Source organism: Mustela putorius, unplaced genomic scaffold, assembly GCF_011764305.1.
Source record: "Mustela putorius furo isolate JIRA1106 unplaced genomic scaffold, ASM1176430v1.1 tig00000487_pilon_pilon_pilon, whole genome shotgun sequence".
NCBI classification, from domain to species: Eukaryota; Metazoa; Chordata; class Mammalia; order Carnivora; family Mustelidae; genus Mustela; species Mustela putorius.
Window position 1 is genome coordinate 5,247,942 of NW_025421399.1, and position 23,392 is coordinate 5,271,333.

Below are 23,392 nucleotides of genomic sequence, written 5' to 3' on the forward strand. Positions count from 1 at the left end.
TACACACGGTGCTGTACCAGGTGTCCCCAAACAACAGACAGGTGGCTTAGCAATAACCTTATAAATCACATAGAAACCCCTTCCTAGTATGGCATATTTCTGTGTATTATGTCTTTGTTATATAATTTAACCCAAAATATATCACCAACCTTTGTTTTTTCAAATGTCCATAAAGGCAGCAAATATAAAGCCTTTCGACCCAGTCTCAGGCTACCCAAATGACATCCTCGCCATTGACCAACTACTCAAGAAGAAGCAGAACTGGACCGTGACCGACGCAGCCGCTATTAAACAGCATGTGAGTATTCACTGTTGCCTGCCCTCCCAGAATGCGCCGACCAGAATGTTTTCCTCTTCAATATCACAACCACCCAGACCAAAGATAATTTTTCTGCTCTGTGTCTTTAAAATAAGACAAGTCCATCTCTTGTTTTTACCCATCGTAATGATGCTTCTTGCTCTATGATCAAATGGATTCAAATATTAACTGTTATCATTCATCTTGCTAATCACCCAGGGAACGACACCCAGCATCGTTTCTGGGACCTTTGTTTGTGTCATGCTGGGAATAGTTAAGGCAGTAAACCAGCAGTCACAGTGAGTGTGGTGTGCTAAGAGACATATGATGTGGGGCGCCTGGGTGGCTCAGTGGGTTAAGCCGCTGCCTTCGGCTCAGGTCATGATCTCAGGGTCCTGGGATCGAGTCCCGCATCGGGCTCTCTGCTCGGCAGGGAGCCTGCTTCCCTCTCTCTCTCTCTCTCTCTCTCTCTGCCTGCCTCTCTGCCTAATTGTGATCTCTCTCTGTCAAATAAATAAATAAAATCTTAAAAAAAAAAAAAAAGAGAGACATATGATGCATAAAGACTGGTTATAGCAGCTAAAAAAAGGTGGAGAGTTTGAGTGCACTTCTTAGGGGCCAGGCAGAGTGCTCTAGAAGTACTCTACGGGCGCTAATTCATTTACTGATCACATCAGTCTCCTTCCTGGTAGGTGCTATTATCATTGTCATTTTATAGACAACGCACAGAGAGGTTGACTTGTCTCAAGGCAGAAGTAACAGAGGAAGTCATAGAGCCAGAATTACAAGCATGAGCAGCTTGGCTCTGGAATCCACACTTTTAGCCATAACTCCATGCCGCCTGTCTGCTTTTGTGCCCTAGCAACTTTCGTGCTTCCCAGAGACGGACCGGGGTGTGTCTATTTCGTGCTGCCTCCCTCTTGCCTTCGACACTGGTTATCAAGCTTTCTACTTCCTTGGCCTTTACAACACTGCATCTCGCCGCGCTGTGTTCTCTTCTCTCGCTTCTCTTTCCCGAATGTTCATCCCTTTAGTCTTGATGTTTCTTTGTGTTCTAGTCCCATACTACTGCTCTTCCCATTCTAGGCTTTCATCTGTTCATTTGTTTAGTAAATATTTTTATGTTATTTAGTATATATTTAGTAAATATCAGTAAATATTTAAAATAAAAAATAAAATAAAATAAATATTCACTTGGGGGTTCTTGGTGACTTCAGGTGTCGATACCACTACCTACCCTGTCAGTGAAACTAGAAGGCCAGGAATCTTCCTAATTTATATGTTTTCCTCACTCCTTACATCCACCTGCGACCAAATGTGGCTACTCGCGTTCCCCGAAGATTTTTCAAATTCCTCCCCTTCATCCTACCACTGCTGCCTTAACTGAGGCCCTCCCTCGGTCTCGCCTGGACAACACCCTCCGACCCCCTATCCCTGCCTCGCAGCTGCTCCCCTCTACCCCTTCTCCACACAGTGGCTCATGATCTACTGTGAAAATACAGCTACATCCCTGTCCTGCTTACAAATGAAACTTCCCCTCTCGACAACGGCAGGATTTCTTAACTATATTTTCTGCTCCACACTGAGATTTGTCTCACTCCCATCAGAAACACTGGCTTATCTGCTTTCGGCTCAGGTCATGATCTCAGGGTCCTGGGATTGAGCCCCGCATCGGGCTCTCTGCTTGGTGGGGAGCCTGCTTCTCCCTCTCTCTTTGCCCACCGCTCTGCCTACTTGTGATCTCTGTCTGTCAAATAAATTTTTTAAAAAAGAAACATTGGCTTACTACAGCATGATTTCCACCAAAGCTTTGTCAGCCTCACTGAGATCAAGTCGAAGGGCCATTACAGCAGACAATGTCTTGCCCGCCTTACCTGCATCATTCCTTCCCTCTCACTTTCAAAACTTGACACGTTAGCAATGCATGCTTGTGCCTCCCACCAACTCCAGAGGTGTATTACCTCTGTCCCTTTGTTCATGCTGTCTCCTTTCCCTGGAACACCTTCCCATCACCACTGCTCCCTCAATCTGGTCAAATCCTTGAGGAACTTCTCAGTATCTTCTTCCTCTCTGCCGTGGGCAGGATTGAGTGCCATTCTAGACACTCCTTTTATATCTAGAGACTATCTCCACGCCCCCTTTCCTCCTTGGTTTAGTTTATTGTGTTTTTAATATTGTCATAAAATGTCTTATCTCATTATTCCCAAACCATACATTTTGATTGTCCGTCAACTCCTAACTCCCACGTCCTTCAGAGGTTCCACCCAATGTATAAATTCAGTATTTTTCAACTAGCCTGGGAATGTAACTCTTGGGATATCTACAATTGTGGTTCATAAATCAAAGATATGTTCATGTAACTACTGCAAATGTCTGCTCTCTCGCTGCAGGTGAAGAGGGCTACAGAGGCCTATAACTTGGGAATTGCCCTTGAGCACCGGAAAGACATGCTAAACCTCTGGCGGAAGATCCGAGGAGATCTGATTGGAATAGAGACTAAAAATGAGGCCTTTTATGACACCTTTTCTACCTATACATGGTCCTGGAATGTTTGCCAGGAATTACTTTCGCGGAAGGACTTAAGGTTATATGATGCCTACATGAATAGGAACACCTTCCACAACTCTGTATCCTCTTCTTCCTCGGATATCAGTGAATGTGACATAGAGACAGGAAGAAAAAGAAAACGGAAAGGTTCCAGAGGGTTCCAACAATGAAATTTCTACATTTTCTAAACAGCTCATTGCAAACTACTTTTTCATAGATATCAAAATTATGGTTTCTTGCTTTTGTCTAGTACATTCTTAGCAGCTGGAAATGTTGACATCTTTTGAATTCTGACCAGTAAAAAAATTTAAGTCATAATGTGGTTTCCCTTTCCTTATTCTTAACAAGTAAACAGAGGTCACGCGGTTATCTCCGCATCAAACAGCTGCGCTCTGCTGCCCCCACCTGGCTCGAAACTGCCTGGACAGAAGGAGGAAAGCAGAACGCAGGCTCTTACCTCAACACAGGGCTGCCCCTCTGAGCTCCTAAGGGCTCTCCGAGTAATAAGCATCTGAGTTTATGTGACCATAAGTGACACTAGGTTCTTGATTATTTGTAAAAGAGGCCACAGGCAGCAGATGACAATGATCTTTCAGTTCCAGGGAACAGTATCACCATCTCCCGGGGAATCTTGATTAAATTTGGGTGTTCCTAAGGCTCCTTTGTCACATGTCATTAGGCTGATCTCCTGGATCCCACTAAAAATAGTTGATCTCACCCACTACCCTGGTTGCTGTCTTTCTTTAATGTATTTAGTAAAGATGCACATGTATAACTATTACAAGTTTGTACTTTTGTATTATAGAAAAATATGCTTAAAATTTACTATTTTAATCCTGTTTAGGGATTATCATCCATTACATTTTTTTTCCTGTTAGAAAAAGGAAAAGACGTGTTCGATATTGATGGAGACAGTGGCTTATAATATAAAATCATACCATGCCAGAAAAAAGCAAGAAGATAGGGGTGCCTCGGTGGCTCAGTGGGTTAAAGCCTCTGCCTTCGGCTCAGGTCATGATCCCAGGGTCCTGGGATCAAGCCCTGAATCGGGCTCTCTGCTCAGCGGGGAGCCTGCTTACCGCCCCCCCTTTGCCTGCCTCTCTGCCTACTTGTGATTTCTGTCTGTCAAATAAACAAAATATTTATTTAAAAAAAAAAAAAAGCAAGAAGATAGTGAAGGCTCCTGAAACTATTTCATGAAACGCACTTGAAGTAAATTTGTGTTAATCTTGAATATTCAAAACTGCCTAAACATAGTTGACATTCTTTACAATATTATGATGTTGATAAAGAGAACCCTGGGGCATCTGGGTGGCTCAGTCAGTTAAGTGTCTGCCTTCAGCTCAGGTCGAGATCCCGGGGTTCTGGAATTGAGCTCCATGTCAGGTTCCCTGATCAGCAGGGCGTCTGCTTCTCTCTCTCCCTCTGCCCTTCCCCCTGCTCATGCTCTCTCTTGCTTGCTCTGTCTCTCTCAAATAAATAAGATCTTGAGATGCCTGGGTGACTCAGTCGGTTAAGCGTCTGCCATAGGCTGATTCATGATCTCAGGGACCTGGAATCGAGTCCCAGGTAGGGCTCCTTGCTCAGCAGGAAGCCTGCTTCTCTCTCTGCCTGCCGCTCCCCCTGCTTATATTCTCTCTCTCCTTGTCAAATAAATAAATATTTTTAAAATAAATAAAATATTTTTTAAAGAATCTTATAAACAAGTGACCACTGTTTCCTATGCAAAAAAACAAGATTTATGGTTTCACACATTTTTTTTTTTTTTGGTATGACTATGACTGTAGTAGGCAATCTAAGAGATATAATTTGGATGACAAAATATTAAAATTCCTGAAATATTTTCTTGGATCAATGGGATAACAGGGTAGAATATTTTTAAGTCTATCTATCCTGGAAAATCTATGATGTATAGTAATACGGTCTATCAGTCTGTCCCACACTGTGGTTAACAGTAGAAACTGGCATCTTGCGGATGAAATATAGTATAGCAACAGGTATCCAGCCATTCCTTCAACAATTATTTATTGAGTTGCATACTGTGTGCTGGCCCCTGTTCTAGGACTTGGATGTATAACAGTGAATGAACAGAGAAAATGCCCTGACCTCAACAACTGAGTAATGCAGCTAATTATAACCACTGACTCAGTACTTCCACTTCTAGAAATTATTCCTAAAGAAGTAATCATGAAGGGCGCCTGGGTGGCTCAGTGGGTTAAAGCCTCTGCCTTCGGCTCAGGACATGATCTCGGGGTCCTGGGATCGAGCCCCGCATCGGGCTCTCTGCTCAGCAGGGAGCCTGCTTCCCTTCCTCTCTCTCTGCCTACTTGTGATCTCTGTCTGTCAAATAAATAAATAAAATCTTAAAAAAAAAAAAGAAGTAATCATGAACATACAAATGATTTTAAAATGATTTATAAAGATGATTATCATGTTGGATTTTTAATAGTATGAAACTTAATGGAGCCTGAATGTCCAGCAAATCACATACAGCTCTATAATACAATACCAAGGTCATTAAAACAATGTTAGAAAAGAACATTCAAAAAGAAAAGAACATTCAAGCAGAAGAGTGATATTCACAAACTATTATCAAGTTATAAAATAGGCTACAACTGCTCAGAGCCATGAGAAAACTTGATGGTATTTTTCTAAAACCTAATAATGGTGGTAGTTGCACAATTATAGATTTTTATGAAAATGTATCAAACCAAACACTTAAGATAGATGAATTTAATTGTGTGTAAACTAAACCTCAATGAAGCTGTAAAAAAAAAAAGGCATAATGCAACTCTGAAACTATTTTAACTCAAAAGTTACTTGTATAAATCAATTAGAATAAAAGACTGGAAGGATATAAATCAAAGTGTTTAATGGATTAAGGATAGAATAGGATAGTTTCTTTTTTTTCTTTTGTCTAAATGTTCTATAATAAACATATTTATTTTGCAATAAGAAAAAAAACCACAAAGTCTGTTTAAAGTTGTTAAACCAGAGTATTCAATTCCCTAAAAGGGCTCCTCCTTGTTCCATGAAACTTTAAGAACAAATTAGGACACCCTTCCCCCACCTTTCAGTTCCAGAGCACATGCTTAAACGGACCAGAATTTCCACTGATTGGAACTGAAAGAAAGGCATGAAATAATTAACTACTCCTGTCCCAGGTTGACACCCAAGGCAATAATCCAGACTGAGAGCTGTTAACCTTTCCAGGCTTTGAACTCACACCTCCCGGCTAGAAGAGCTCTTGCGGCTCACCACCAGAGGGACCCATAGGTCTCCGGAAAAGCATTGCTGAAGTAGTATATAGTGTGATACCACAAAAGATGCCCACGCATGTCTTCCAAATTCTTCAGAAAAATGATCTTAGGTGCTTAAAAAGATGAAGAAAAGTGAGCTTTACAGGTCAACCAAAAGCAATTGTATAAAAATTAAGTTTAGGATACTTTTATCACATTTCATCAAAAGGGCCCAAGTTGGTTGACAATTTAAATGACTAATTATTGAAATTAATATAATAAATGACTTCAAGGGAAAACAGACAGTGAGCCCCATGCAAGAAAATGTGTGGTAGGACTGCTAAGAACAATAACAGTTTTTGGTGTAGGGAGAAAAAAAGCATGTGAAAGAACAAGATGCCAAGAATAAATAAAACCAACCACTCTATCAAACAACTGGCCTTGAGAAAAGATAAAAATCCTTGTACTTGTTTATTGGAAAGGAGGTTTTTGTTCAAAATGTTTCAAAAGACTAGGAGAATGGCAAACATGTTTTCAAATAAGGTACAAGTTCTTTACTATCTTATCTTTTCCATTCACTCACATATTTTTCTTTGAGATTAGGTGGGTTTAGGGCTTGTTTCCATTTCTTTTCTGAGAAAGATACACAATCTCTCATAGCTCCCTTCAGTTTTGTCTATGGAAAGAATGTGCAATTAAGTAAATGATCACTCGTTACCAGTGGGCTGTCTAGTACCGCACCACTTAAATAACTAATTAACCCTTTCCTTAACTTACTGCAAATGGTAGTCCTTACTCCCCTGGAACTCTTCTCAACTAACTTTATATCAACAGGATACTTCCTCACAGATTGTTTCCAGAATCAGTTTATCGTAATTATTGAAACAAATGCAAGGCTGAAAATTATTAGTATAACAAACTGTATTATATTACAGTCCTGATTGTGTGACCAAGCTTGGGTATGGATAATTCCAAAAAGTAGGTGGTTATAAATTATATAATTATAGGGGCCCCTGTGTGGTTCAGTCCGTTAAGAATCATGATCTCAGAGTTCTGGGATCCAGCCCCTCATTGGGCTCCCAGGGAGCCTGCCTCTCTCTCTCTCTCTGTCTCTCCTCTGCTCCTCCCTCTTTCTCTCTCATTTTCTCTTAAATAGCCTTTTAGAAAATAGTTTAAAAATTATATAATTATATAAATTAACCTCATGTCCTCAGAATTCATTCCATATCCCCCCTTCCCCAGAAAAATAGTATTCTTTTATTCTTTTTCATAGCTTTCACAGTATGAAAAGCTGACTACAGCAGCTGGAAAACTGTCCTATTTCCTCAGCCAGCTTGCTATTTTCCTTAAATTCTTCCGCCATCCGGTCTAAATGGACCTAAGGCACCCTTGACAATGAGACACCCTTAATTGTTAAAGTGATTCAAGATAATTTCCCGTCTTAAAACTTGAGAGAAACTGGGAAACCTGCTAGAGGATCCCAGCATAGACAGGAGGCTCAAGTGCAATGCCTCCCCCACCCCCTTTTTTTTTTTTTTAGATTTTATTTATTTATTTATTAGAGACCGCGCACCAGCACAACCACGGGGGGTGGGGGTAGCAACAGGCAGAGGGAGAAACAGGCTCTCCACTGAGCAGGGAGCCTCATGTGGGACTCAACCCCAGGACCCTTAGGATCATGACCTGAGCCAAAGACAGACGCTTAGCCGACTGAGCCACCCAGGGATCCCTGTCTCCCACTTCCATACAGGCCTGCACTACCTCCAGCCCCTTTGCGGGGAAGACAGAAAGCCAGCTAAGAGAAAATCAGTGGGCGAGCGCCCCTTCCCGGGAGAGCGCCTCCCAACTCAGGGCCCGCCCCCACCGGGCGGAGCTCCAGCTCCAACCTAGACCCGGGAGTTCAGAGCTGCCCCGCCCCTCCTTGCTCTTTTCCCGCCCAGATCCCGCGACTTCCGGAGGGGGCGTGGCCCCGCAGGAAGTTTTCGCGTATCTGAAAGACAGGCATATCCGGCTCCGGTGTCATGGCGGACTCCCACCCTGAGTGCGCTTCGGCTGCTGTCGGCGAGAAGCGGCAACAGTTTGGGAGCAGATTCCTGAGCGATCCGGCGCGCGTTTTTCACCATAATGCCTGGTAACCGCCCTGCCCCTCGTCCGATCTGCGGCTCGCCCCCTGTCCCGCATCCCCGTGTGCTCTGAAAATCCCCTGATCGCGGGCCACGAGTCCCGCTGCCCTGCTCGAGGCGCTGTCCTTCCACCGGAGAGGCGCTGCATGGCCAGAGACTCATCCTGCCCGCAGCTGGAACGTGAGGCCCCTAAACTGCCCGTTTGATTTTCCCAGGGACAATGTGGAGTGGTCAGAAGAGCAGGCCGCCGCAGCGGAGAGGAAAGTCCAGGAGAACAGTACCCCGCGGGTGTGCCAGGAGAAGCAAGGTGCGCTTAGGTGGGCCCTCAGTGGTAACAGCAGCCAGCGTACTGTTCGAGGCGCTCTCCCCGAGAGGCTAGAGATCCTAGACCGCCAAGACTGTCCCCGAAGTCGGGGGTAGAACGGGAGGGGAGGGGATGGGTGAGGACGCAAAAGAGTTTCACCCTGAAATCTTGTTAGGGCGAAGAGGGAGTTTGGGTTTTGGCTTTATTTGAGAAGGAGTAACTGTATCTTGATTTTCTACCGATTAATTTTTAGCTAGTCGACTAGACTGTCCGAGCGCAACCGTGTGGTCACATGGCCAACTTAGAGGCTCTGCTTCGTCTATATGATTACACTTTTTTGGCTGGGGAAATGTGATTGAAGCTAGATTCTAGCGATCAGGTTCTCAGTTTATTCGGGGAGGGAGCTAATGAGTGGTGTGATGGCTGTGAGGTTTTAGGGCTTCTGCCAAGGAAAACTGGGTGAAGAGGAGTGTAGGTAAGTGTGGCCAAAGCAAAAAGACCCTCTGGAGAGGTGGGTGATTTCATTGCAAAATATCTCTAGATACTAAAACTGGCTGAGCCTATGTCCTATAAGACAATTTGCAAGTAGGAATTGAACTTGGGAGAGTAGTATCCCACAGTTCACTATAACGATTAGAAGATTCCAGTTATAAAATATTCACCTTACATAGTTTGACAGAAACTAGATAGATCAAAGTAAGTTAGAGTTGAAAGGGATTTTGAAAATCATGTAGTCCAATATCCTCTTTTTACAGTTAAAGAAACTTGGACCACAGGACATTAAGTGCCTTACCCAGAGGTAAGCAGTTAGATAGTAGTAGGAGTGGAGAAACTAAAATCCGATTTCTTAGGTTTGGGGTTTTTTTGGTTTTTTGTTTTTTTGTTTTCTTCCGTTTCTACTACTCTTGTCAAGGCCCTGTATTGCAAAGAGAAAACTGAAGTCTAGGGCTTGCCAATGCCTTGATCACCTGAAGCTACAATGGAAACAGTCTACCTTTCTTAAGTCTCACCTGTCCTCTCTCATCAGAACTCTATAATCATCTGAAGATATTTTTCCCTCTTCTCAGCATTTCTCCTTTCCTTTTAACCTTGTTCCCGTTTTTAGGATCTTTTAGTAGTATTGAATTCATTTCTTAGCTCCACATTCAATAAAAACCGCAGACAGGAGTGTATGTAAAGAAGAGCTGTATGTGTCATTAATGCTTGAGTTCACATGGGGAATGACTGAAGAACCTGGAACATTTCGCCTGTAAAAGAGAGGATTTAGAGGGGGAAAATAACTGCCCTTAAATACAAAAGAATTGTTCTGTGTAGCCATAAGAAATAGTAGGACTTTCTGACCAGATTTTTTTTTTCCTTAATGCTAGAATTTTCAAATAGCTAAGAGTCACCCAGAGATGTGGGTGAAGAATTGGTAGAAAGTTTCCTGGTAGAAGTTCCTCCCTACAAGGACAAGACGCAGAGGGAATTCAGATAGGGTAGGTGATTAGGACTACAAGGTTTCCAGCTCTGAGATTATGGTGCCACTTGATGATGCTTTTAATATAAAATGACACTCAGTGAAGCAGAATGACATTTGACATTAAGGGTACATAAAATACCAAGAGATGGGTTTTTAAATTCTTTCTTTAATATTTACAGTTGATTATGAAGTCAATGCCCACAAATACTGGAACGAGTTCTACAAAATCCACGAAAATGGGTTTTTCAAGGATAGACATTGGCTTTTCACTGAATTCCCAGAGTTGGCACCTAACCCAAACCACAATGACTTGAATGATTGGCTCTCAGAGAACAAGAGGAGTGAAGTACCTGAAGGTAGGAGGAAAGAGGAGGGACCTGGTTTAAAAACAGAAGAACAGCACACGTGTTCTTCAGATAGTCTTGGACATAAAACACAGATGCCTCCTTTGGAAGAAGATGTGACTCGGAAACTCAGTCACCTGGAAATCCGTGCCGATGAGTTCCCTGGGTCCTCAGCCACCTACAGAATACTTGAGGTAGGGGCGCCTGGGTGGCTCAGTGGGTTAAGCCTCTGCCTTGGGCTCACATCATGATCTCAGGGTCCTGGGATCAAGCCCTGCATCAGGCTCATTGCTCAACAGGGAGCCTGCTCCTTCCCCTCCCCCCCCATCTGCTTGCGATCTCTCTCTCTCTCTCTCAAATAAATAAATAAACCTTTAAAAAAACAAAAAAGAATACTTGAGGTAACCCCTCTCTGTTGTCCTGATAGTGGGGTTAGTGAGGCTGCTCTCTTGTACATGTGCTCGGCCTGGAGAGGCAGATCCCAAAAGTGATTCTTCCTGAAGACGCTGACTAGCACTGACCATTAGGTTGGCCTAGAAACACCTCCACTTTGGAACTAATGATATGCCCTGAATTCAGTCCAGATAGCTGGGTGTTGTGGCAGACAAAGGTAGGTCACCTGTGGTGCTGTCTGGGAACGTCCTCTTCATCCGAACGTTGTATATTGCTCTACCGGCCACTGGAGGAGTCCTGCGGGGGATGGGGTCGGTTGGGATGGTGCCTGCTTCTCAGGCAGTGGACAATTCTTGTCTTCTTTTTTTTTTTTTTTTTTTTTATTAATTTTTTATTCAATTCTTGTCTTCTTAGTGTGCATGTTGGTGCTGAGGCCAGGCTAGACCTGGAAACGTGTCTGGGTAGCAACTGTAATGCAGATTTGTAAGTGGTGACTCTGCACTCCACTGGAGGCTGATTAGCCTTGGGGTTGAGTACTCTAGCCCTGGCCCTGTTCCTAATCCCTTCTCCTCCCCAAGCAGAAGGGGTCTTCCTCTCTGTCTGCCTCACAGCGGTTATGAGAATTACATATATTAAGATATTGATGTAAAATGGCTAACAATAGTGCCTGGCATGTAGTAAGGCCTTAGTAAATGGACGCTGTCTTTTTTGGATTTGGGGGTTTTTTTGTCTTTGTTTTTAAAGATTTCATTCATTTATTTTAGAAAGAGGTCATGCGTGAACACGGGAGAAGCAGAGGGATAGGGAAAGGGAGATAATTTCTAGTGGACTCCACACTGAACACAGAGCCTGATGCAGGGCTCGATCCCATGACCCCAAGATCATGACCTGAGCTGAAACCAAGGGTCAGGTACCCAATCCCAAATGGTCACTGTTATTAGGACACCCAGCACCATGTTTAGGACACTGTGACCCATGATCTCCTTTTCATGAATTTTTCTGCTAAGTCTGAGAAGCATGTTTCCAATAATGACACCGTGCCGTTTGGTAAGAAAATCTTTTATCTGCCTTCTCTGTCTTCTCCGCACCGGGAGCGGCTCTCCTGCCATAGCCCCTCATCCCCGGAAAATGTACACCTGTGCAGAGTTCGTCTCCACGCCCTCCTTGGTCAGGTGCGCCTCTCAGCTGTTGAGCCAATCACTGCAGCGGTGCTGAAAGCCCCGGAGACACAGATGAGAGCCTAGCAGCTCGGCAGCCCCACGTCCCCTGACCTCTCTACTAGCTGCAGCTTCCAAACCAATGCGATTTCAACAGACATCAACACAGTAGCCAAGTTCATTGGGGCTGGGGCTGCCACGGCAGGGGGACTGGCTCTAGGGCTGGAATTGGGACTGTTTGGGAACCTCATCACTGGTCGTGCCCCCTCTCCCATGCCATTCTGGGTGTTGCCGTCTCAGAGGCCATGGGGCTCTTTGCCTGATGGTGGCCTTTCTCCTCTCCCAACATGGGGAGGAGCTGTCTCCGCCTCCCATCAGTCTTTCTGTGTCTCTTCTGCCCTGTATGTTCCTTTTCCTATACCTCTCAGGCAGCGTTGGGCAAGTGGTTGGCTCAGGATTTGACAGGCAAGACAAATAAATACTGTATCAATAAAAAAATATAGGGCGCCTGGGTGGCTCAGTGGGTTAAGCCGCTGCCTTCGGCTCAGGTCATGATCTCAGGGTCCTGGGATCGAGTCCCGCATCGGACTCTCTGCTCGGCGGGGAGCCTGCTTCCCTCTCTCTCTCTCTGCCTGCCTCTCCGTCTACTTGTGATTTCTCTCTGTCAAATGAATAAATAAAATCTTAAAAAAAAAATTAAATTAAAAAATAAATAAATATATATATATATATATATTTCATCTATAGGACCATTTGCTAAAACTCAAAAAGTAAAAGCAATCCATGCCCTTTTTTCCACATCAGCTCCCTTCAGCTATCAAGAGCCTTTGCAATTATCTTTTATGGCTACCTCTTTTTAAACTTCCTGAGGTCAAGGTCAGGGATTGTCATGGGTACTGTTCAACTGTGATCACTGTACCTTTCCTACTAATACAATTAGGCAAGATTATCTATGGTTGATTATTTATCTAGCGCTAGGGAATTAATTCTTTGGAAAGTCCTGTAACTAAAAGTTCATTTCTGTCTGCAGGTTGGTTGTGGTGTGGGAAACACAGTCTTTCCGATTTTACAAACCAACAAGTAAGTGTGTTGTAAAGTTTAACTATAGGACAGCACAGAGGAGAAAGGGGTGTGTTGTTGCTCAAAACTTACTGCAACAGACTGGTAATAGTGGTTACTGGGAACCATGGGTGACAGGAGGTGTCAATTTCTAAGTTATCTTTGTCATCAGGAAAATTGGTGAGCTTTAAACCCTGTTTGACTGGGGCGCCTGGGTGGCTCAGTGGGTTAGGCCGCTGCCTTCGGCTCAGGTCATGATCTCAGGGTCCTGGGATCGAGTCCCGCATTGGGCTCTCTGCTCAGCAGGGAGCCTGCTTCCTCCTCTCTCTCTCTCTGCCTCTCTGCCTACTTGTGATCTCTCTCTGTCAAATAAATAAATAAAATCTTAAAAAAAAAATAAATAAATAAATAAACCCTGTTTGACTGCTAATATCTGATGCCTTTGATATTTTAACTTTGCTACACAGGAGAGAAAACAGAAATAATTCAGTTTCTCGTCTTAACTGTTCTGTTTTTTCTGCCCATTTCAGTGATCCGGGACTCTTTGTTTACTGTTGTGATTTTTCTTCCACAGCCATAGAACTGGTGCGGGTAAGTGCAATAGTTCCTATCTGTAACTGTCTCTGATTAAAGAGGAAAGGGTCTCTTAAAAATCAAGGTCTCTAGCAACAGCTGGGAGTAGAGGAAAGAACCAAGCGTGAACCTGGAAGGTGTCACTGGCCGCTGTGGAGCGTCAGGCAGGTGTCCTGACCTCTGTAGACGTAGGTTTTAAGTATTAAAATGAGAAGATTGTTTCTAGTCAGGGTTCTTTGAGTTACAAGTCACAGAAACACCTAGACCAACTCAATCAATGAAAGAGAAGGTCATAGAAGCCAAGGGCATAAAATGTAGCCAGGGCTGTCACTCAGCCCTGAAGAGGTGGCAGATACCAAGGCAGGTTGACTAGCTGGTGACATGTTACCATTCCCTCCTCTTCCTGTCACAGTAACTCCCTCAAGCGCATGGTTTTGTATCTGCCACAGCCCACAGCCCACAGCCCACTTGTCCTTTGTTCTCTTTACAGACCAGCTTTCCGTAATGGGGTTTTCACAGGATCCCGACATACCTGCCCCTTACACATCTACCCCATTCAGGCATTCTCAGAACCTCACCAGAACGGCTCGTCCTGATTCCAAAGTCCCCAGAAAGAGTCTGGTTGACCTGGCCAAGCTGGTAATCTACTTGCCCTGTTTGAATTAGCTGTGGCCAGTGAGAAGCGAAGTCACATTTTTGGAGAAGAGAGATACGGAAAGAGAAATTACCCTAAAATAAGTCGTTACAATCATGTCTACTGTTCCTAGCACAGGAGCTCCAGAGTTGGTAACTCCAGGTCTTTCTGGAGTGAGTTACTTTTATGGATCTAGACCAGTTGAATATTGAGACTTCTCTTTAGTTAATTTTATTTATTTTTATCTTTGTTAATTTTAGGACAAAATATAAAGTTAAATTTTCCATATCCAATAGGTTTTCCTGGAGAATTCTGTGATCTGTGTAATATGCTATAGTTGGGTTGGGAGTTGTTTTAAATTATGCTTTTAAATGTTTTTAAAGTGTCGGTGTGTTTCTCTCCTGATGAGATTTTTCTTTTTCCTTGTGGCCATTTACCTCCCTGAGCACTTTGCAATCCTCAAATCTAATTTTTGTGCATCAGAGCAAGAATAAAGAATAAAAGTAAAATAGGGGCACCTGGGTGGCTCAGTCGTTAAGCATCTGCCTTCGGTTCAGGTCATGATCCCAGGGTTCTGGGATCAAGCCCCGCATCAGGCTCCCTGCTCAGCGGGAAGTCTGCTTCTCCCTCTCCTGCTCCCCCTGCTTGTGTTCGCTCTCTCACTAGGTCTCTCCCTGGCAAATAAATAAAATCTTTAAAAAAAAAAAAAAAAAAGGAAAGAAAAGAATAAAAGCAGAATAATCAAGAACATTCTTTCTTTTTTTTTTTTAAAGAGACTGCAGGTGTGTGAGAGTGGGTGTGGGGGAGGCAGAAGAGAGATAGAGAATCCTCATGTGGACCCCAACACAGGGCTCCATCTCACAACCCTGAGATCATGACCTGAGTTGAGATCAAGAGTCAGATGCTTAACTAACCGAGTAACCCAGGTGCCTCCCCTCATTCATTCATTCATTCATTCATTTAGTTTTTAAAATTGAGTAAGCTATACCCTCAACATGGGCCTTGAACTCACGACCCTGAGATCAAGAGTCACATGTTCTATCAACTGAACCAGCCAGGTGCCACTAAAACATTCCATTTTAAAGTACCAGTTTTGGGGGGTGGGGGGCACCTGGGTGGCTCAGTGGGTTAAGGATCTGCCTTCAGCTCAGGTCATGATCCCAGGGTCCTGGGACTGAGCCACCACATCAGGTTCCCTGCTCAGCAGGGAGTCTGGTTTCCTTCTCCCTCTGCCCCTCTCCCCGGCTCATGCTCTCTCTCACGTGCACTCTCTCCCAAATAAATGAATAAAATCTTTTAAAAAAAAAAAAAAGTCCAGTTGGGAGTCTGCTTCTCCCTCTGCCTCACCCCATGCTCTCTCACTCGCTCTGCTCTCTCCCTCAATAAAATCTTTTTTTTTTTTTAAGTTTAAAAAAAAATAAATAAAATGAATGGGGCGCCTGGGTGGCCCAGTGGGTTAAAGCCTCTGCCTTCAGCTCAGGTCTTGATCCCAGTGTCTTGGGATCGAGCCCCACATCGGGCTCTCTGCTCAGCAGGAAGCCTGCTTCACCCTCTCTCTCTGCCTGCCTCTCTGCCTACTTGTGATCTGTGTCAAATAAATAAATTTTTAAAATCTTAAAAATAAATAAATTAAATAAATAAAATGAAAATGCCACTTGGATTCCACAGGCTCCTCCCTGGAATTGTTGGGCGTTCTTAGCCTTTGAGTCAGAATGCACGCCTTCATGATTAGGGCGATAACCCTCGGCAGCCGCAGTTACACTTAAAGCAAGATAAGCTTTCCTCCGGGCTGGGGGAACATTTTCGTGTGTGTGTGTGTGTGTGTGTGTGTGTGTGCGTGTGTGTGTATGGTGTGTGTGTGAACATTTTCTAACCTGTGGTCTTCCGTGCAGACAAATTCAGCATATGATCCTCGTCGGTGCTTTGCATTTGTTCACGATCTGTGTGATGAAGACGCGACTTACCCGGTGCCCGGGGGTAGCCTCGATGTCATCATCCTCATATTTGTTCTCTCGGCGGTCGTTCCAGACAAGTAAGTTTTGGGTCCCTTAACCAGTAGTGTAACGAAAACGAAGCTCGTGTCAGGGACCTTGATACCAGGGTTGGACCCCGAGTAAGCAGGGTGATCTGATGGGCCTGGAAAGGCCACTCTGTCAGAGCGATGCAAGTGCCTCACCCCTTTTCCTGAACCTGTATGCCTGTAAACCTCTGCCTGCTGGCGGTGTGCCACAGCTATTAGATACCATCCCCTTGTCGGCCTTTTTATTTTTCTTTAGGATGTTATTTTTAAAGGGCACCTGGGTGGCTCAGGTGGCTAAGCGTCTGCCCTAGGCTCGGGTCATGATCTCAGGGTCCTGGGAGCAAGTCTCGCAGTGGGCTCCCTGCTCAGTGCGGAGTCTGCTGCTCCCTCTGCCTCTCCCCATCCCACCCCCTCCTGTGATGTCTCGCTCATTCTCTCTCTCTCTCAAATAAATAACTAAAATCTTCAAAAAAAAATAAATAAGCCTATAACATGTTATTTTTAAGTAATCTCTAAACCCAGCGTGGGACTCAAATCCACAACTCTACGATCAAGAGCCACACACTCTACGGACTAAACCAGCCGGCTTCCCCTTGTTGGGCTTTTCAGATGCTTTCAGTAAAGCAGGCTTATTAACACAATTTATAGTGAAGCCTTACTCAGGGGTCCCTTTATGTTTAAGCTCTTTGGAAAACCACAGTATAGGGGAATTCCATAAGATCAAGTTCAGGTGAAACGAAAGTCAGTTCCTAAACCCTGCAGGATAACTGTTAGAGCTTCCTGGACATGGGGGAGCCAGCTGTCCTGATGAGATACTGTCCTCAGGAAGCAGCGTCAGCCAGAGACCCAGAGGAATGAGCAGTTGTCTCTGTCCCACATTTCCTTGAGGCGAGCACTGAGTCATCTGACCTAACAGGGATATTGTGAGCGTGCAAATAGGCAGGTGCAGGACAGCCCAAAAGGCCAGGTGTGGTTCTAAATGCTCGTAACTGTAGAGGTCTCGGGGCACCTGGCTGACGCAGTCGGTAGACCACACAACTTTTGATCTCAGGGTTGTGAGTTCAAGTTGACATTAGAGTTTGATAGCTAAAATATCAGTAGAAGTTTAAATGCTACAGACTTAAAAGCTGACATGGACTGAAGCAAAACATTAAAGTTAAAACTCTTGATTCGATATTTAAGTGGGCTTTGTAGCATTGATACTTGGACGTTAGTACAGCCGAAACCAGCACTGGGCCTGCGTGTGTGAATCGTGTAGTCAGAAGGTAGAGCACTCTGCCCGTGGCACCCGTTCGCCTACTGACTCACCGTGTAAATTGTGAGTGCTTGAGGTTTCGTCTTCATTTAACAAATGGAAAGGTGCAGTCTGTGCCTTCGGAGCGCTCAGGCCCTGGGGGCAGACAGGTGAGTCAACTCACCAGCCAGCAATCCTCACCGCAGATTCTTAGGGCTGGGCCCTGAGAGCCCCGGAAGCACAGAGCAGGGGTAGCTTCCCCATGAGGCCATCCCAGGAGGAAAAGGAAGGGAACCAGCCGCAGAGTATGGAAGTTGGAGCCCTCCAGCAGAAGCAGGTTATTCTCAGGCCTCTGCATGTGGAAGGGAGTGGGTCAAAGCCATGTCCGTGAGCGGACAGCAGAAGGCACCTGAGAAGCAGAGTGTGTGCTCCCATGTCGCCGAAGCGAGGAGCGGAAATGTCGGGGCTTGTGTGTGTCAGGGTTAGGAAGTCCGCTGGCTGTTCCACGCACGCTGCAAGGAAGAGGAATGTTGTTCTTGAGGAGACCTGGTCTTCATTCTCTGTTGGCCCGCAGGATGCAGAAGGCTATCGGCAGGCTGAGCAGGCTGCTGAAGCCCGGAGGGATGATGCTTCTGCGAGACTACGGCCGCTACGACATGGCGCAGCTTCGGTTTAAGAAAGGTATTTTACTGCTATAACCAAAGCAGCAGTTTTGCCATCAGACTAGACCTGTAAGTCAGTGAAATCACATAGAAACTCTAGAATTAGAGCTCCTTATATAAAACCACCTAATACATGATGAGAGTGGTATGTTTTTGAAGACTGGTGCCCTCTACATATTGGGGGGATCCCTTAACCAAGACAGCTACTTTCAGAATAGCCACCTTGGGGAAAAGATTTGATTACATAAGTAATTTTTAAACGTGGCGTGCCCCAAGATGCCATTCATAAATTGAAAGACAAAACATTTCCGTGTCTAGAACAGATGAAGACTTAGTTATTATCTCTGCTCTTCAAGGGCCTCTTGGCAAATTGATGAGGAGATCGGCCTCCCACCCAAAACAACAGGAAGGAAAATTTTAGAGTTGATTCACCGAAGGGCAGATTCAAGTGGCCAGAAACAAAGGTAACAAAACTTAAGAGTGAGATAACCACTTCTTAAACCTACTGCTGGCCATTTCACAGAAGGAGATGTACTTTTCTATTACTGGTAGAAATAACAAGTTGTTAAATGGTGTTTGGGTTTTGTGTTTGTTCTGTTCCGTTTTGTTTTTTTAAGCACACTGGTGTTATCTACTCAGTCTAACAGTCCTTTAGGGAATTACTCAAGAACTAGCTCGTAATGTGGGTTTAGGCAAAGTCTTCGAAACAAAGTGAATGCCTCTGCGGAAGGGGGGCATCGTGCCTGCCGCGTGAGGCAGACCCCACACCAGTGGTCCTGGGGGGAGGGGGTCTCCATCCTGCCTTCCCAGACGAGAAAAGCAGAGTGCGGGGTAACTGTCTCCAACTGGCTCGCACGTACAAGAGTGGCTGGGGAGGAATGAGCAAAGCAAGTGAGATTATAGTGACGTCCCAGAGGCGTAGGATTACCTAGCAGGCTGGTAAGCTGACGTTAGGTCAGAGGCCGTGCTGGCTGAGGGGAGGGCACGTGAACCGGACCTGGGAGTGTGTGGCCGTGTGGAGAGACGTGGGGAACGGTCGTGGTGGCTCAGGTTTCCTCCCTGTCGGTCTAGCTACAGTCTGTGGCTTTGATCGATCGACTGATTTTTATTTTGTTTCACAAAGAGTCTATGGTATTTTTTGAATGCGGGAGGGGGCAAAACATTTGCGGCATGAACCGGCTCTAGACGAGAAGGCTGAGGCCCGCGGGACGGAGCACTGGGGTTTGAGCGCCTCCTGGGGCTGCCCGTGTCCACAGCACGAGCCCGCAGGTGCCCAGCGTCACTAGGAAAGTTCTCTGCCCAAGAAATCGGTGTCAGTGCTACACATGGGATTGGCCGTGAGCATCAAAGAAGCCCTGGAAAGTTTCTGATTTTTATCACCTCACTTCGCAGGTCAGTGTCTGTCCGAAAGTTTCTATGTGAGAGGGGACGGCACCAGAGTTTACTTCTTCACACAAGGTACAAAAACGCTCCTCTTTACATGCGCCAGTGTCCCCCAGACACCAGCTTGGACATTGCTCCGTTCCCCCTCAGAGGGAAGACTGGGGGGCCCCTCCCGCCTTTGGCAGCCTTTTCTTGCCATTCAGCCCCCTGCACTCAGCCGCCCGGGACCCGCTCCCTGCTTCCAGGAGCCTTCCGCCCTCCGCAGGGCCCTTCTGCTGTCTCCTCTTCCTCCCTGTCACTCTGCCCCAAACAGGAAAGCTGTCCCTTTTTGCGAGACTTCAGTGCAACTGGTGTCACCCTGCAGACTGAGTCGTCCTATAGGTGCCCGGAGCCAGGCCTGTGCTCCCCGGCTCCAGCTGTAGCCCAGAATGGCTCTCCTTGGCGGCCAGCCCTGCCTCCCATGCCCACTGCCATTCTGGGACCCTTTATTGTGTTGCTTGTGGAGCCCTGGGTCAAAGTGGCAGAACCTCTCCCCTTAAAAAGTGGCTTTGTTATTACATTTGTGTAGATTTTTGTATGTCATCTTAAGGTGTCCATAAAGCCCTTCTGGAACATTCCTCCCCTGAGCTGACTTTTCAGCTCTCCCTCTGGATATCAAGCTGCCCTTCCCAGATGGTTTGGGTTCCCCCATTTAAATGCGAGCTCCTTGCTGTTACCAAGCTGCTACTGCACTTATAAATAAACAGCTCAGCTCAAGCCACTTGAAAAATATAAATAAAAATGGTCTCACAGAGCTCCATTAAACATAGGAAGTGGTAGACAATGTTTTTTCTTCAGCGGGAAGTACATAAACATCTCTTTTCCAAACCAGAGGAGCTGGACACGCTTTTCACTACCGCTGGACTGGAAAAGGTTCAGAACCTGGTGGATCGCCGATTGCAAGTGAACCGAGGGAAGCAGCTGACAATGTACCGGGTTTGGATTCAGTGCAAATACCGCAAGCCTCTTGTGTCTGGTGCTGGCCCAGAGCCACCCGTTCCTGACAGGATACTGAGTTCATCGGCGGTTTTTTAAGAAAGAACATTCACAAACGGTGTCTTGTTGATCTTATAAAGTTCAAGGATTCAGACTTGAACCTTGAACCTCGAACAAATCTTTTTTTTTTTTTATTCTAATAATTGCCCTTATTTGTGAAGCCCTTTACTCTATACTTTCCTCAAGGTTTTGTAGGGGGTTTTTTTCTTTTTCTTTTTTCTTTTTCTATTTTTTTAAGTAGGCTCCGTGCTTGGCATGGAGCCCATCACCGGGCTTGAACTCACGACCCTAACATTAAGACCTCAGTTGAGATCAAGAGTCGGATGCTTGACACTGAGCCACCCAGAGGCTCCCTCAGAATCTTCCTTGCCATTTTGTAATTTATCATAACTAAAATGGTCATGGAAATGATGAACTTAAAGGAATCAAGAATTTTTTATATATGAATATAATAAATCAAGACATTATTATGTATCATCAATAACACGTCACTTGACTATGAGTCCCATTAAATTATTTTAGAGTTCAGATACATAGGCTAGCCAGTTGATACATACAAAAGGTCAATAAAAGTTTCATTCAGTGAGAAGCACATCAAGAAGAACCATCTTTCTTTGGATAAAAACACTGCTTTAAAGAGCGTCAAAATGAGTCCTTGTGTATTTATTTGGTCATGGTTTCCACTTAACCTTAGTTCTGTGGAATTTTAAGCACTGTTTCCTTTATAACGTCTTTATAAGAAATTAAAAGAATCTTGACTTTTAGCAAAATTGTCTCTCTTTTTTTTTTTTTAAATTGTGCTCCTAAATGTTTGACACAAAAGGCATTGAGAGAACTTTAAGGATTGAGAGAGAAAGAGAGTAGAGGTGGGAGAGTTGGGGAGGGGGGCAGAATCTCAAGCCAGCTCCCCACTGAGCTCAGAGCCTGAGGTGGGGCTCGATCTCACAACCATGAGATCATGACCTGAGCCAAAATCAAGAGTTGGATGCTTAACTGAGCCACCTAGACGCCCCTGATAATTTCGAATTTAAAAGTAACCAGTTACCAAGAATATTACAAGAATAGGCCATTTTCTTCTGAATCTTTTAAGATTAAGTGGGTTGCAAGGCGATGTCCCAACACTCCTGTATATTTTAATGTGTAATTCCCATAACTGAAGATGTTCTATATCACCAAATAAATCCATCAGAAGCAAAAATAAACCTGAAAACACTACCATCCACAGATTTTCCCAATGAGCCCAATAATACCTTGTATCACCAGAAAAATGTTGCACTTAGTTGTCCTGTCTCCGTCTCCTATAGTCTGGAACAATCCACATTTGTTTCAATGACCTTGACATTTGAAGATTACAGTCTGTTTTGCAGACTGTCCCTCAGTTTGGATTTGTTGATGCTTTCTCAGGGTTTGGGTTCCAGTTACACATTTCTGGCAGGAATATCGGTGGTGCTGTGCTCCTCCTGCTACATCCTATTGAGGTAATATAATTTTGAATTACTCTGCTGGTGGTGGTAACCTTGATCACTTAATGGAGGTGGTATCTACTAGGTTTCTCTGAAAAGTTATGAAGAAGCTTCATGTGTGCTTTGAAATAGGGTAGATAACCCATTCCTCATCAAACTTTGCCCCCTAGTCTGTGTTGCAATTTCTTGGCTGAATTACCACTATAGTGGTAGCCTTGAGTGTCTCCTAATCCTGTCATTCTTTGTATATTTATTGGTTGGCATTCTAGAAGGAAAGCTTTCTCTTTTTTTCTTTTCTTTTTTTTTTTTTTTTTTTTTTTTTTTTTTTTTTTTTCCTGCATCAAAAAACCACATTGGGGCGCCTGGGTGGCTCAGTGGGTTAAGCCGCTGCCTTCAGCTCAGGTCATGATCTCAGGGTCCTGGGATCGAGTCCCGCATTGGGCTCTCTGCTTGGCAGGGAGCCTGCTTCCCTCTCTTTCTCTGCCTGCCTCTCTGTCTACTTGTGATCTCTCTTTCTGTCAAACAAATAAATAAAATAAAATTTAAAAACCACATTTATTCACATTTATTCAAAGAAAAAAAAATGACAAGATGTCCATCCCTTGGCTCCCTTTCCTCCCCACTCCTGTCCCTCTTCAGTCCCCCAGACTGAACCCTGGGTAGCAGAGCAGGACAGCCCCTAAGATGAGGTCAGCAATATTGAGGGGCATCTCCTCAATGGAGGTGTTGTAGAAGGTCTCGCTGTCTCGAAGAATCCTCCTGGCTTCTGTCACCATGATGATAGCCACACCCTTATGTGCAAATAGTCTACCAGGACTGATTCTGTGGGTAATAGCTTTCCCTATTGGTAGGAATGTCCTAGTTGGTGACTAAAGAAACCTGCTGCACATCCATGCCTCTGGCCTAGCCCAGGGGAGAGGACACGTCAGCAGGAGAATGAGAAGGGGACACAGTCTATCCAGAAGGGACTGAAGTGTGTGTAGGCAGCCAAAGGAAGGCAAAGGAAAAGAGCCATCCCCTCTCCCTCAACCTCAAGCACAGATTTTATTCCAAGTTGCTACTAGGAAAGCTTTCTTTACTCTTGGACTCAGATTTCTGTTTTATTTAATGATCATTATACATACTATCATTATTTTGGTGCTCATGTTACCTCAGATTGGGCCAGTGGGGACCCCTTCAAAGCTTCTGTGACCTTGTGACTCCCCATTGTTCTTTGAGCACAAATTGTTCCAGGCTCATCTTCCCATTTCTCTGCCCCGGTCTCAATCTGCCATTTCGCCCAAGAAGTTCTGGTTTCTTTTAGTGCAGAAAGGTATTTAGAAACCAAGCTAAGAGTGCTCATTGCTTTTGGGGTGTTCCTGTTCCCAACGCCCCTCAGTGGACGGAGCTCGGGGATATTTGCATGTATGTGCACACACGCATACTTGCGTCTGTATTTCTGTACTTAAACATCTATCCGTTC

The 23,392-nt window shown here is 44.8% G+C and overlaps 2 protein-coding genes and 1 non-coding gene across 7 annotated transcripts in view; 2 read left to right on the top strand and 1 right to left on the bottom strand.

Moving 5' to 3' along the window:
• EFCAB3 (EF-hand calcium binding domain 3) overlaps positions 1 to 3,175 on the top strand; it is a 98,081-nt gene extending 94,906 nt beyond the window's left edge. For both annotated transcript variants that reach the window (XM_004749234.3, XM_004749237.3), the window contains 2 exons: positions 176 to 298; positions 2,689 to 3,175. In XM_004749234.3, coding sequence (XP_004749291.2) covers positions 176 to 298; positions 2,689 to 3,015 — 450 coding nt within the window. In that variant the 3' untranslated portion in view covers positions 3,016 to 3,175. The remainder of the gene's footprint in view (positions 1 to 175; positions 299 to 2,688) is intronic.
• A 4,890-nt stretch (positions 3,176 to 8,065) lies between these two features.
• METTL2A (methyltransferase 2A, methylcytidine) lies at positions 8,066 to 21,231 on the top strand. Of its 4 annotated transcripts, XR_006606991.1 has the most exons (10): positions 8,066 to 8,215; positions 8,423 to 8,514; positions 10,153 to 10,511; positions 12,898 to 12,947; positions 13,457 to 13,517; positions 16,026 to 16,165; positions 17,962 to 18,068; positions 18,406 to 18,513; positions 19,442 to 19,507; positions 20,304 to 20,333. XR_006606991.1 is itself a non-coding variant. In XM_045080865.1 (9 exons), the coding sequence occupies exons 1-9, from the start codon at positions 8,106 to 8,108 to the stop codon at positions 20,504 to 20,506; spliced, it is 1,188 nt and encodes a 395-aa protein (XP_044936800.1). In that variant the 5' UTR covers positions 8,066 to 8,105; the 3' UTR covers positions 20,507 to 21,231. The 4 variants fall into 4 exon arrangements, 3 of the variants coding, with proteins under 3 accessions (XP_044936800.1, XP_044936802.1, XP_044936801.1); XM_045080865.1 differs by lacking the exon at positions 18,406 to 18,513 and having other exon boundaries at positions 20,304 to 21,231; XM_045080867.1 differs by lacking the exons at positions 12,898 to 12,947; positions 18,406 to 18,513 and having other exon boundaries at positions 10,153 to 10,329; positions 13,501 to 13,517; positions 20,304 to 21,231.
• Positions 21,232 to 22,905: 1,674 nt separating this feature from the next.
• Positions 22,906 to 23,017, bottom strand: LOC123392319. The gene has a single exon (XR_006607040.1). It is a non-coding gene; the product is annotated as a small nucleolar RNA SNORA67 (small nucleolar RNA).
• Positions 23,018 to 23,392: the final 375 nt, after the last annotated feature.